Genomic DNA, 14757 nt, shown 5'->3' on the forward strand with positions numbered 1-14757 from the left:
TCGCAATGCCACTTAACAGTGCACGTGCAGAAATGTGCTCCCGGTGTCGATGAATATTTCTATTACTATTATAATTCTGCCGCTCACCTTGCATGCTGTTTGAAAATCTTCCATCTCCTTTTGCGTTGCTGTCACAGGCGGCTGTCACTTGCAAGGTCTGTGGTTTCGTAATGCAGTGATTTTGGCTTGTTGGTAACACATCGTGAGGCTTATAGCGCGTGAAAAGACAAGGACAAAATGAAGACGTGACACACACAGGCGCTATGTGTGTGTGTGTGTGGTGCCTGTATGGGTCACGTCTTCCTTTTGTCCTTGTCTTTTCACGCGCTATAGGCCTCAAAATGTCTGTGGTTCCAGTGCAGCTAAACAAAATCTTTTGAATAGTTGACGCAAGTGCTTGTTATTGGAGGCTCGCCATGCTACTTCGAACTGAGGAAGGGGGATGTGGAAGAAAAGGAGTGATAACTCGTGAAAACTAGCTTAACATGGACTACTCGGCTGTTAAGTGTTGATGATGAGAGGAGGTGGAGGTGCATATACACAAGTTTACTACGTTTGTCTTGGGTCCTTAGCATGACGCAAACTGCGCAGGCCTGATTATACGAACAGCTCTAGCCGCTTTATTGCAGAGGTAATTTTACAGTATACTGTTGAAACGCGTGGTACAGAGTGTTTTAATAGCCAACTTAAGCAAACGTAATTTTGCGACGTTCGTACTCATAAACAGGAATGTTTTATCAGTAGTGTAGCTACCACCACGTTCGTACTTCCAGAGCTTGTCAGCCAAATGCAAGTTCCCATTTGCGACCTTTTGAGTTGGAGCCAATGACTACCAATAAACGCGAAAGTTCGCAATATCGTTGATGCGTTCGGCCAACCAAATATCATATCGGGAGTAAACCCGAACACAAAGGTGGTGCAGGCGTACTCGAGATAAGATCGCATTTAGAAATTGTGCCTGTTGCTAAATGTTGATTTATTTTATTGGTTCGTTAAAAAAAATTGTGGGGTTTTAAGTGCCAAAACCACGATCTGATTATGAGGCACACCGTAGTGTTGGATTCTTGATTAACTTTGGCCACCCAGGGTTCTCTAACGTGCACCTAAATCTAAGCACACTGGTGTTCTTTGCATTTCGCCCCCATCGAAATGCGGCCGCCGTACCCTGGACTTGATCCCGCGAGCTCGGGCTTAGCAGCAAAACACCAAAGCCACTAAGCAACCACGGCGGGTATTGGTTCGTTGCGTTCAACGGCATGGGGCAACACTCCAGCTATGAGACACACAGTGGGGAAGGACTTGGGAGTAATTATGATCATCCGGCGTTTTTCTTGACATCCGCCCGAATCTAAGCAAACGAGTGGTATTGCATTCCCATAACATCGGAATGCGGCCGCCCATCAAACCCACGACATCATTCATTCCTGAGCCGCAGAAAACTCCAAAGCCACCGAAACATTGCGGTCGAATTGTTTTGTTAATGCGTTAACATTAGAAGTGTTAATGTGGCAAAAAGTGTGTGTGTGTGCGCGCGCGTGTGTGCGTGCAAGCGTGCGTGTGGTATATATATATATATATATATATATATATATATATATATATATATATATATATATATATATATATGCTACTGATGTGGGTCTGCTCCGTATCCATCGGCATTTGAACTTCGCTCCTCGAAGCAGGCCGTGTGTCGAGCACGCTCCTTAACAACGCTTTGCAATGGTGTGAACGCTGATTAAATCATGGAACCGGGACCTCAAAAAGGTGCGAACCTAATCCATTTCTGTGATGTTTTCCCGCTAAATCACCACACATTTCTTTTTCTTGCAGTGTGGTTTTCCCATTTCCTTGCTATTTTTTACCGCACAAGAATTCTAACAGCAAAACGAGCAAACAAACAAAAAAGGCAGGAAGAATCATAACGACTACAAAGATGATTGAAAAAGAAATGGCACTTTTGGTTTATTTCACTCGCAGGGTAAAGCCATATTTTACAGCACTCGCGACAATATGCGCCTCGAGAGGCGAACAAATATTCGAACATGACACTTGTCGCCAAGAGCAGAGTTAGTTTGGCCAACGCAGTGGTGCCCACATTTTTCTTCGTGGCCGCATCACCGCCTTCGCTGACCGTCCCAGCCTTGTGCGCAATGGTCTCTGCTCTAATCTGCGAACCTATGTACAGTATAAGACGTATGGCACAAAAGAACAAATTGAGCATCAGGAACAAATGGGGAGACCTTCCGACTACTGGTCGCTTTGAGCACTTTCGAGGAAACGGTACGCGCCGTTTCCCAGCATGCCGCGGGCGTGTACGGCGTGTCCAGGAACGACGTGCTCAACGGAGTACAGACCAGTTGCGGTGTTCTCGTCGTTTCCTCCTCTTTTAAGCACATTTAACGAGAGATGAGAATTAAATTACAATGATAAAAGAACATTCAGGCACGATGGTGGATAACAGGAAAGTATAGCGTTAGTAATTTGCGTCACCGCATGACAAGTTTCGCAGGTCACTTCATAGGTCTACTGCGTGCTCCTTACTTCTTGCCGTGCTCGGGGTAAGAAAGGCCACGGCTAAACGGGTACGTTTTTTTTTTTTGTCTTTTTGTAAGGCAGCTTGTACCGCGTTTAAAAAGGCACCAGTTTCGATAAAGGTTGAAAATGTATTCCCTGGCTCTGTCTTTTTTTTTTCTCACAGCCGTAAAGACCAAGCCAAATAAAATTAAGATTTTCCACTTGTCGACGAATACAAGAAAGAAAGGGTAGAGGGTAGATGTTGACGTCTCCATAGCATTACACAGCCAAATTAAGGATTGGTATTTCATTTTTTCCTTCGATAGCTTGGTTTCATTGCCCGAACACTCAGGTGCACATTCTACCTAGTTTCCCATCGGACCTGCTACATTGTTAATCGAATTCGAAGCTGTCGACGCTAAGTGGTCTACCTTGCATGCATGTAATACGTGTGTGCCTTTATTTGTTCATTTACGGATGTTGATTCTGTGTATTCATTAGGCAACTGAATGCTGTCGAAAAATCGGCTACGAAAGTCGCTAACGCTTCCAATACCGGCAGATAAATCGATCTCGATTGGTGGAAAGGGAGGACGACTATTACCTTGCTATGGAGACGTACGTCACAGGTAAAAACATGACTCTTCTTTCGATGACATACGATTATCTTCGGTGACAGATGCAGACAAAAAAACTTTCTTTTTCGCACATTGCAATGTCAAGCAAAGAATAAATTAATATCAGGCTGGCAAACAACACTGCCCCTGTATGGCACGAATAAAAAAATTCATAAATAGATCACTTGTTTGTAAAAGCGCGTAAGAGAGCCGCGGCTGTAAATTCATAGGAGTCAAAACATGCAACATTTACGGACACTTGCTCAACATCACCATCTATGGAATTATAGAAAAACGCGCTATCAGGCGCGCTCGGAACATTTTGGGCCGCTTTTTTCTTTACGTTATTCCACTGTATTTCCCTCAGGCGAACTAGAAATTCGCCATCGTTAATGAACTCCTCAGATCTTGGTACTTTCTTGGCACTTCTTCGAAAACTTTAGAGGAGGCTCATCAGCAAAGCTGCAAGGATTCTGCACGCCTAAAAATGTTACAGATTCTCACAAGCAGGATTAGCCTCGAATGTGGGATTAGCCTCGAACGACCATTCGCACGCGAACGAGAAGAAAAAAAAAAGGGAGTGGGAGGGGGGTGATTCGTATCGAACGCATTAAGCGACTTATTTCAACAAGAAAAAACCAACAATAAAGAGCAACATAGATTAAAAGGACGCGAAACACTGATTACAACCACGAAGAGGGTTTGGGGGGAGGGGGGGAGGGCGTAGGTTTAACGCACGTCCGTCATCTCGCGTGGTACAAACGCAACGCTGCGCTCTTCTCGAAACGCAACTCGCGCGGTGCGACGAAACAACCGACGTAATGGCACTTGATGAATTCTCAGGAAGGGCTGACGCCCAGGGCGCGGTGCGGGGGGAAGCAACCACGGCAGGAACAACTTTTCTCCAACTTACGAGCTTCATACTGCGTTTCGTACATAGCAAGCAACGCTACGGCGCCTAGAGAGAGAGAGACTTCTCTGTTTCCATCCGCGACCAAAAAAAAAAAAAGAATAGTGCGTTGAGTAAGAAATAGAGAATAAAAAAGTTAAAAGCTGAGTCATACTTTTGCGGATCAAAATATGACGTATTTAATACATAATATGCCTCGGAGATCTGAACTGATTTAGAGCAAAACGAGCGGAGCGACAGGCTTGTGCGACCAGCAGCCAATTTTTCGAGCTCGCGACCACAACATAGTACGCCACATATTTAGGGGGGCGGGGAGAATTCCGGGGTTCCAGGAGTCGAAACCACGAATCGGGTATTTGAGGCACGGCGTAGGGGGTGGAAGTCTGCGGATTGATTTTGATCACCTCGGGCTTTTTTAACGCGCGCTCGATACACGGTACGCGAGCGTTCAGCCATTCCGCCGGCAGGGAAACGCGGCCGTCAATCAATGCCGGGATTGAACCCGCGAACTGGAAATCTCAGCAGCGCAACGCCATAGCCAATGGGTGACATGTACTGGAAGCGCGAAAGCGCACGAATAATGCACACTTTGACCTAAACTCTCCCCTGCAAGTTGTGGTCGTAATACTGTGTGAAGTGTTCTTTTTTGTTCTTTTCTACGCCCCGTAAGAAGGAAGCAAATCAAAGACAACTTCACTGCGAAACGCGCGGAGTAAGACTTCGATAACCGCGCGCAGTTGCGTAGGTTGCACAGCGTTGCTTGCTATGTACATAATGGAGTACAGTTCCTCTTTGTCCGTTCCGCGAGGCGGCACAATCACCACCACCTCCACCAGTGTCGTCCGACAGGCATGCGCTGGACCACATCCAAGCAAACGCAAAGTGTTCTGGTGACGCGAACGCAGCACTGATTGTCAACAGGTCCATCAGGAAAGGCACGTGTCAAGAGTTCACAAAACTGCTCGTGGCGGCTTTGGCGCGCGACGCTGAACGTGAGGCTCCTCAAGCAGGCGCCGGGCACGCCGGACCAAACCAACCGAGCGTCCGGGCGGCGTGGCACAGTTTCACTTGTTTTTTTCTGGCGGCTATGCAGTCGACACCAAGTTCTTGGGGGTGCGCGCGCGCACCGAGGTCATTTGACCGAGTTCAAGGTCACTTGACCTTGGGCTGGTGCCTCTTCATGTGCAGCGCCAAGTGGTCAGATCGGGCGAAGGTGCGCTCGCAGATGCGGCACTTGAACGGCTTGCAGCCCGTGTGCTTCCGGTAGTGGCGAGTCAGCTCGTCGGAGCGCGCGAAGCGCCAGTCGCAGCCGTGCCAGTGGCAGTGGTAGGGCTTCTCTCCTGCGATCGAGAAAGAACGAAGAAGAAAAAAAAAACAGAGAGCGACACTTTTAGCTTTGTCCGGAGATGACCAAGTCAGGCTATCTATATACCCAAGTCAGTTTTTTTCCCCCCTAAACTCTGGTGGGACCTCCTGTTGTAATATTTCCTAAACATGTAGTTCCAACATGAATTTTGAATTAAACTCGAAAACTCGCGGACATCTTTCTGTGGCGATAAAATGGCAAGGCGCTCCCCAGTAAGAGCGCTCCTGAAAGAAAAAGTCCCACATTTTCACCCACGTTAGTATATGCTTTGAATAGAAAGCAGTAACAACTTATTCGTAACAGCAAAATGCAGAGGGGGGGGGGGAGGGGAATGCTCGCTGAGTGTTACATTTCGCTTTCTGCTTCTATATTGAGCGTACAGGATATGCGCTGGTTGAGTATCCATTATCGGAAACCAAAACCGTTGTCAAACGCTGAGGAATCCTTGGCGCAGTGACGCCTGCAGAAGCTCCGAACCTCCTTGCTTTCCCTTCGTTGCCGCAGTGAGTTGTCCGTTAGTACATAGTAGGTTTTGAATGACGGACGTGTTTGAACGTGAGTTGGACAGAAAAAAGGCTGTCTCTTGCATTGGATTTATTTATTGCGACTTCGGAAAACTGTTACCGCCATTTGCGCAACGTTAAATCGTTATCTGAGTGAAGGAATGGTGCAATATGTAAGTGAATTTTTTTATATCTGTTAAATGGCTCGCAATATGAAGTGCGCAGCACTCACTGGTGTACGAAAGAACGACACAGTGAAACATAGAAATATGGAACTTTCCGCATAGTCTGCGGTAGAGAATAGAAGAAAACAGCGTCAGGGTGTGGACGGTAACGCCACTGTTGAAGAAGGAATGAGAAATAAGGGGGTTGCCAATAACGGGTTCAAGTTAATTGTTGATACGTGCTACACAAACACACGCATGCACACACTTGTAACGACGAAAAAGTAACGAACGTATGTCCCAACAAGTAGTACACAGACTAGAATTTACGAAATAAGAAAAGAAGCAAAAAAAAAGCAAGAACACGACTTGAGCTCGGTAGCTCATTGATTACACGTACTCCGTTCGACCAGTTTGCTGGTTACGTCGTTCGGAACTTGCTGACCGTGTTGTGATCTCACACAATCTTGATCCGATAGATGAGCGTCCTTCTGCGACGCTGAAGCAAGCGAGCAAAACACCTATACGGCTTCTATAGCCTAAGAATTGTCATTACTTTGAAAAGTCGCGGCGTGTATTTCGAGCAGTGCCGGTGACTGAACAATACTGAATTGGACAGAAAAAAAAAAAAACTGTTCTTTAGGCCACACGTAACGCTACGTTCGTTCGCAGACAGATGTTACCGCCTCTGAACCAACTTCGGAGCAGACGAAGTTATTTCATTTCAAATGGAAAGTGTACGCCCGCATTATCAATATTGATACTATTTTCAATAGAGAGAGAAAGAGGACTGCATGTACAAGGAGAAGCAGTTTTCGGCCATTCGCGAAGCAGATGCCGCAGAGTAGGATGCGGCGAGATTTGAGACTCCTATCGAGGGATCGTGCATGGTCGAGCGAGCGGCTGGCCACCTGTCCGTACATTACAAGCCCGCGTTGCAGCCGGCTAATGCAGCGCTATCTCGCGCGCATTTCCTACAACTCCGAAAGGACGAGGCGTGTACCTTCCATTCTCAGCGCGCCTCACGCCCGAGATTTCACTGGTCCATTCAATCGCTACCGTCTCGCACTTTCTACCTTTTTCCTCTCGCATTCCCTCCCACAGAACGAGGCGCATCGTATATCTTACTCCTGTGTCAACCGCAAAGTGATCCGGACGAAAAGTGCGCGCCTCTTTCACGCAGCGCGTATAAGAAAATAAAGCGAGAAGAGAAGCTGGAGGGTTTCTTTCAAAGAACGGACGGACGAACGAACGGACGCGCGCGATACCCTCGAAAGTTGGCGACTCAACCTCGGAAGGCACTATACCCGGCGACATCCACGCAGAATAGAACCCTAATGGAATAATGTGGTTTCTATCGGGCATACATGCGGTGCGCTTAGGTCTGTATCTATCTCCACGTCAAACCCCCCCCCCCCCCCTCCACGCGCACTTTCCTACCCCTCTCCCCGTTTTACGCCCGATTGGAGACTTTCTCTGGCGTGACGACTCGCCTCCACGCCATTCCTTGGTGCTCGTGCGTCTTTTTTTTTTCTTTAATTTGTGTCCGCGATTTCTCCCCGTTCCTTCTTCTCTTTGATGCTGCTCCCTCAATGAACACCCAATCGCTATTTCCCTCCCCGATCTTTGTCGGCGAGATTGGGAGAAATAACAAGTTCCTCCCTCTTTCCTTTCTTCGAGTGCGACGCCGGCCGAGAGAAAGAGCCCGGCGAAGGCGTGCGCGAATTGCGCGTAACCGCGCGTAAAGCGAGGAAGAATTACGGCGCACGGACGGCAGAAAATCGAAAGGGAAGTGCACTCCCCCTTAGAACCGCTCATGGGGAACTCCCACGGCGTTCCCCGCCGATGCTGCCACAACGCAACTGTCAAGGTCGCAGTATCTTTACGGTCTCCGGTCGCCTTTCTTACGTAAGCTAAGCTCCCCAAAAGAAAGAAGAAACCGAGAAAAGGAAACAGCGCGGTCTCCCTTCTTACATCGGTGGCTCGCAGCAATGGCAGGAGGTCCACGCCAGTCAAATCCATCCGGTCATTACCAGCTTACCCAGAGGAACAGGAGAGAGCAGCGCTTTTCTCGAAGCACGAATTGAGGAAACGGTTAGTCACGCTGAGTCGAAGATTTTCACGAAGTCGATACGGTTGTGCCCGATGCACTGTTTCCTTTCCCATCATTCCCGTTTTTCTCGCCTTTTGTCTTGTGCTTTCCCTTATAAAAATGCTAGCTCACATCGAGACTCACATTTATCGAGACTCCATAGTTTTGGAAAGGAAGAGTCCTCTAATTCCTATCGGCACCGGATGGTGCATGACGGATTACTGTTTCCGTGAGAAAGCGGGACTCGCAAGAAGCCAAGAGAAGAGCTCAACTAAGTATTTTATAGCTAATAGGGAACTTTCCACAAGCGATGCGAGCAGTTAATGGCTACACGTTCAGCCAGCCCCACAAATAATACCGCAAACAAGGCTTGGGAGCGGTCTATAGCTGATAATGCATAATGAGTGTAGAGTTGAAACGCGAAAGGAAGACCGGAAATACCAGGACCTGTCCCGGTGTGTCGTTCTCCTCTTTATTTCGTGATTTGATTCTTCACACTATGAAAGATCTCCAACGAACTCGTCAAGATACTTTGAGCGCAGCGACGCAAGGCATTTCATGGTGTTAAGACTCATTGTTAAGAACATTACCCGAAGTAGGTCTGCGACTCGCGAAAGTTGCCTGCTTTCCTTTCTTCTTTTTTTGGAAGCGAAGGGAGAGGCTTCTAACATAACATTGTGACTGCAAAATATGTCGCCCAAGCTTGTCACTCCAGCCAAGCCGCGGAGTAGCGGTGGGGAAAACGCGGAGGAAGCGTTTATTCTTGTCCTTTGCATTTTGCACCGTGTTAGCTTACGCCGCGTCACCGGCTTAAGTAACAAGAGAGTAAGACTGCCCGCTTGGGCAAAGCACGCGTAATGCTTTTCTACGAGCGTGGCCGAAGGAAGCGTCAGAGAAAGAACGATAAAAAAAACTCTAAACGGGCGCCTTGCTGGAGATTAGGGCCACTTTCCGGCTGACCGGCCCGTGGCACGTCAACTCGGCGCGGGTGATCATAAGCCGTAAGATTGTGAAATGGGGCGGCACACAGGAACAACAAGCTCCTCTCTCGCGCCTGTCACTGTGGCCGAGTTGGCCATTGGAGCCTGCGCGATCACCCACTGCACGCGCAATCTGGTCGTCTCAAAAGCTGCGAGAGAAAGAAGATGGACGCGATGACTTCCGGAGCGCCATCAATGGGGGGCAACGTTTACGGCTGCCGGTCAAGGCGATCCGCCACTGGTATACACAGAGGGGTCGGCCAGCCATGGCTCGACTGTCCGCGCCGGGGATCGATCAACGAGAACAACGGCCGCTGGACAAAAGGATCTCTTTAGACCATTGTGAAGGATTTCATGGCGCCGTTTTGGCTGCCGAGGTATAACGTTACATATTACGTCTGTGAGCAGACGGCTTAAATAACTATAGAGCAAAGCCGGCTAGCCAGAGTCACGACGAGGAGGGCGCGCGGGGGACGCAGAAAGCACCAGTATATACCATCGCGACGCTACTTTATGACTTCCGTCTTTCTTCAAGCGGGCCGGACGTCTAGATTAGCTCACGAAAGTGCTAAGCGTCAAAATATTTACCGTTATCGGCATACTCACGTAATCAGTTATTGCGGGTCAGAACAGAAGTCCCGGTGAATCGAGACTTGGCGGGGTTAGTACGTACATTGTCGTCGTGTTCTGAACACTTCTGGGGAATTCGTCGTGGCGTAAAAAACTGCACTGATAACAAGAAAAAAGCAAAACTCGCAGTGTATTACTTACTCGATCAGTGGGGCCAGGTAATGCTGGTGCCATACTCTTGCATATAGTAAAATAAAGGAGCGCAAAAAAAAAAAGGCACGGACGAGACAAGCGCTTTTGTTCAGTCTTGTCCGTCTCCTTTATTACGCTCTTTTAATTTTACCATATACCATGAACCAACTAGCTCAGCAGCAAGCCTTGACACTCTCTTAAGTACACGACCCAACCAACGGCATGTATAGTGTTGGTTCTGTGTACCGGGACCAAGCTGCTGCAACCCCAACCCATATGGCAGGAAAAGGCGCTTACCAGTGTGTATCCTTTGATGGGCCTTTAGGTGGGAGCTTTTGGTGTACACCTTGGAGCAACCTTAAAGGGACAAAAAAGAAAGAGAAGCAACAAAGTAAAATTAGCGAACCGTCTTTCAGTATGCAACCTCCTACGTGTCTCATTTTCTCCGCCAAAACGGCAGGCACTCTAACTTTCGCGACCGGTGCAAGCAAACACACAAAGTCACGTCCAAGAACATTGGCCCTTTCGTACATAAAACAAAATCAACGACGAAAGAGTGAGCGAGTGCTGCCGCGGTCACAGCCCCCGTGGGGCAATTTCATTTCATCGTCGGCTTCGCTGGCGCGTACACGCTCGAAGTAGAAGGTGGGGGGGGGGGGGGAGAACAAGCCGCGGTGAGCAGAGAGAAAAATGTTCATTGAGAAAAACTGGTTGCTAAGAATGCGCGTGTAGACATCGCATCCTACCATCCCCCCCCGTAACCTCCCCCCCCCCCCCACCTTACGTGATCCCCCCTCACCATCCCTGCCCGCTTCTCCAGCAGCCTGTCTTCGATGCAGTGCAGCTCAGGACCGTCGGTGCCGCAGCAGCCCGAATCGATCTCAGTTCCCGAGCCCTCTGGAATGCGAGGGCAGAAAATATTCTTTCGGGGGGCAGGAGAGAGGGGGGTGTTACGCTGTCTTTGCATCGAGAAATAACGAAGGGGGCACCTCGCTTGTGCTGCTGATGTGTATAGTATACGCCTGGGGAAGTGGGGGTTGGGGGGGGGGAGGCGACGTGGCCCCTCTGCGTAGTCGCTGCGCAACGCTTACACACGCATCGCGCTTTCCCTGCACGCGGGTGCAAGGCAGGTAGTAAAAAGGTAAGCTGCCTCTCGAACGTATACGATCGGAGGGGAGGGGGGCTTGGAGAGAGGCCTCTGACGGCGCAGATGTTTCACCCGAGGCCATGTTTTGGCTGTTTGCTTGTCGCGCGGGCTCGCCGCGCGGTCTGGGCGGACCGCGAACGAAGCGGGGGCCGGCCGTCGGCGGGGACGACGTTCCCCGCGACGCCTCCGGAACGCCGCGGTGTCGGCTCGGCCGGCTAGTGCGCGCGCGTGTGTCCGCTTTGTCTCTGCATTGGGGGGGGCCCGGAGGGCGAGAGAAGACGATGACGCTGATGCTTATCGGCGACCAGCTCAATTTGCGACGTTCAAATTGCAGTCCTGTCGCGGGGTGAGGGCGGTGGTCCCGAGTCTAGCTCTACCCTCCCTTCATCCCTGCCATCGGCGTTGCGTATAGCAGGTCCGAAAGCTGTCTTTGCTTTCTTCCTTCCCGCTCGTTCGCCTTCGTCCGCATCTTGCGTTCTCTTTGGTGTAGGCTGCGACGCTCTGTATTACGTCGCGCTCGCCGAGGTGGCCGGCTTGTCTTTATAGAGGCGGTTTTGTTTTTAGCTGGGTGCACGGTTGTGTTGGCGGCGGTTACTGGTGGCGCAAGATATGCGAGGAATGAACGGCGCGCGCGAGTATACGACCGATCGCTTCGCCCACCGCCAACGAAGTCGGGGCGGCTGGACCGCGACCGTCGGAATGCACTGTACTATAGTTTTTATTCTTCGTCGGCTTCAAACTGTCCCACCGGGCTACCGACCTGCTCTCTTCCCTCTCTCCTGTAATATGGGCTTCGTGGGTGCCGTTTCGTGACCTTGTCGGCGGACGAGATCGTCAAAGAGACGGTTCGCGTGTTCGCGCCCTAAAATGTAGCCCAAGTTTACTACCGCAAGTTTGTCGTTTCATCGCACCGTTCCTCCCAAGGTTTAGTATATATATCGGTCGGCCACAGAAGAAGCAAATGCATTTCAAGATATATCTCTCTTTTTCTGAGTGAAAGCTGGGGTGGCGCGACCTTGTAGCCCGCCTTGCAGCCTACTCGAGAAGAACGTGATAACGTTCGTCTTCAGGCGCTTACACCCACTACCACCCGAAAGATAATCAGAATTACTTAAAAATTTCTTGCAAATATATAACAGCATCACGAACATAGATATATGCGCAATTCATATAAGCGGAGGCCAGGGTTATAGGTTTGCTCTCGGACAACGAAGGCATAGCCTCAGGTACACATCACCTTCGTTTCTTTCCATATGCGCCATCCCTTCATTTTTTATTGTTTTTCTTAGTTCAACGAAAACTGTTGCAAATAATTGGTGACAACAGATAACAGAGGTAACTTTCACCGTTTTTCACCCTTCACATAAGAAAAGATAAAAGCCAGAAGGAGTATGCCGAATTAAATGTCACGCAGGTAAAATAGGCGTCACACGTTGCGCAAGGTTCCTATTTCGAAACCCTCAGGAAGCGCAGCTGCAGTCCTTTTTTCGCTCACGTTACGTTTCCGTAGGGGTGAGAATAGTGATTTCTGAGATCGGTTCGAATACGATCGAGTCGAATAGTACCAAAAGCTAATAAAATCGAACAACGAATACTTTTCAAATAATTTTATGAAAGCTTTCTTTTTTTCGCTATTATTATAAATCAATGTTCACATCCTAACATCAATAACGTTAACAAGTTTCTGTCATTACGTTGCACGTTGTCAAAATATCTAGTTAGTTTGCATAGTCGGAACTATTCAGAGCGTGCGAATTATCGCGGTTTAGCCGCTAAACTCTGGCTCTCTGAAATGTAGCCTGCTACACTGCTCCTTGATACGTAGCCTGCTCCACTACGCAACATGTCATGTTTTATGCCTACAATAGCTGCGTGGATGTAATTAACCGTACACTAGTTCCAATGCTAGTGTTTTGATGAGCACAGTTTACGATTGTGATACATGGAATTGAACTGAATTCTGTGGATTTACGTGTGCCAAAAACCACGATTTGATTACGAGGCACGCCGTAGTGGGAGTGAGGTCTAATTTTGACCACCAGGAGATATTTTACGTGCTCCCAATCGGCACGGGACACGAGCGTTCTTGCATTTCGCCCCCCATCGAAACGCAACAGCCGCGGCCAGGATTTGATCCCGCGACCCCGTGCTTAGCAGCGCAACACCATTGTCGCTAAGCCACCGCAATGGGCCACATGTAAAACACACGCACGCACGCACGCACGCACGCACGCACACACACACACACACACACACACACGCACGCACACACACACACACACACACACACACACACACACACACACACACACACACACACACACACGCACAGGCACACACACACAAACTAAGGAAAAACTAAGCTTTCGGCTCATTGACAGTAGTAGCGATCATTTTATGGACGATACTACAGCAAATCGGGAAGATCCACCAGTATTCGCACACGCATAAGCACACACACACACACACACACACACACACACACACACACACACACACACACACACACACACACACACACACACACACACACACACACACACACACACACACAAACACACACAAACTAAGGAAAAACTAAGCTTTCGGCTCATTGGCAGTAGTAGCGATCATTTTACGGACGATACTACAGCAAATCGGGAAGATCCACCAGTATTTTGCTCCTTTTCTGTAGTCCGGTGTCGTAACACTGGCAGAGAAGCCCAATGACATCTCAACCCCGAGTCTCACCGTTCCCACGCTCGTCTCACTGCCGTCAATTGCGCGCAGAGTATACCTCAGCGCATCACGACGCCTAGTGCCTAGTTTTCTTCTATCTGAGTCGGCCTCGTGTGTCTCCTCGACCGTTATCTTCAGTCCAGCGTTCAGCGCTGGCGTGTAGAGAGTCCGAAAGGGCGTACGTGCGATACCGGGGCACGCTGGCGATTACGAGTGACGTCAATGCGAATAGGTTGCTGCTGCGCGCCTTGGCACTGGAAACGTATCGCGACGTTTTATCTGCCGTGGGGACACATTCAACGAGAGATGGCCGACCGTACAGCGAAGCATTTATGCAAATGGCTCACGTTGTATCAGCAGCTGTTCCGGTAATGTAGAGCTATCAAGAGAAGCAATAGGATTCGCTTATTCGCTTGCTCCCATAGGGAAGGGCTATGCCCTAATCACCAGATTCTACATCACGGCCGTTTGTGCGTGTTTGTGGCTTTGTTTACGAACTCATTGTGGTGCAACTCGCATTTGACTTTTATACTGTTATGTTCATGGGGGTATAGGACTGTGCTGCGAATTCCTGACCGTATGAAGTGATTTCATTTTCCTACATATTTTTATATTGTTGTTTCCGCTATGAGCAAAGTAGTAGCCGTCACCATTATAAGGTGACCACGTCTCTTTCCCTTATTTTCATTTCAATTAAAAAAGTACGTTTCCTTTTTTGCGTGTTGAGCCAAGAAGCTGACTTTTTCCGAACTCTTTGCATTTTTCTTAGGTGATAAAGGTATATATCATTTTTTTTTAAGCGAACGCTAAACTGTTCTTGATATATTTAATGGCCGATTTGTTATCGATGGCGTCATTCTGGCGCCACAGGTTACGCAATATTGACACGTGTACTTGTTTATCTTTCTCGGGTGAGTGCTCTTCACAGGTCTAACAAATGTTAAACCTTATCGCTCAGCGCAGCACGCGACTGCATGCATCG

At 48.9% G+C, this 14757-nt stretch overlaps 1 protein-coding gene and 1 long non-coding RNA gene across 3 annotated transcripts in view; one reads left to right on the forward strand and one right to left on the reverse strand.

Moving 5' to 3' along the window:
- Nucleotides 1-14757, forward strand: part of LOC139057366 (uncharacterized) — a 190917-nt gene that overhangs the window by 29859 nt on the left and 146301 nt on the right. The gene's annotated exons all lie outside the window — the stretch shown is intronic.
- The window catches only part of LOC135898178 (Krueppel-like factor 5), an 85265-nt gene continuing 72448 nt past the window's right edge, over nt 1941-14757 (reverse strand). For both annotated transcript variants that reach the window (XM_065426996.2, XM_065426995.2), the window contains exons 4-5: nt 10208-10267; nt 1941-5383 (exon numbers count right to left, since the gene is read on the reverse strand). In XM_065426996.2, coding sequence (XP_065283068.1) covers nt 5196-5383; nt 10208-10267 — 248 coding nt within the window. In that variant the 3' untranslated portion in view covers nt 1941-5195. The remainder of the gene's footprint in view (nt 5384-10207; nt 10268-14757) is intronic.

Source organism: Dermacentor albipictus, chromosome 3 (assembly GCF_038994185.2).
Source record: "Dermacentor albipictus isolate Rhodes 1998 colony chromosome 3, USDA_Dalb.pri_finalv2, whole genome shotgun sequence".
Classification (NCBI taxonomy): domain Eukaryota; kingdom Metazoa; phylum Arthropoda; class Arachnida; order Ixodida; family Ixodidae; genus Dermacentor; species Dermacentor albipictus.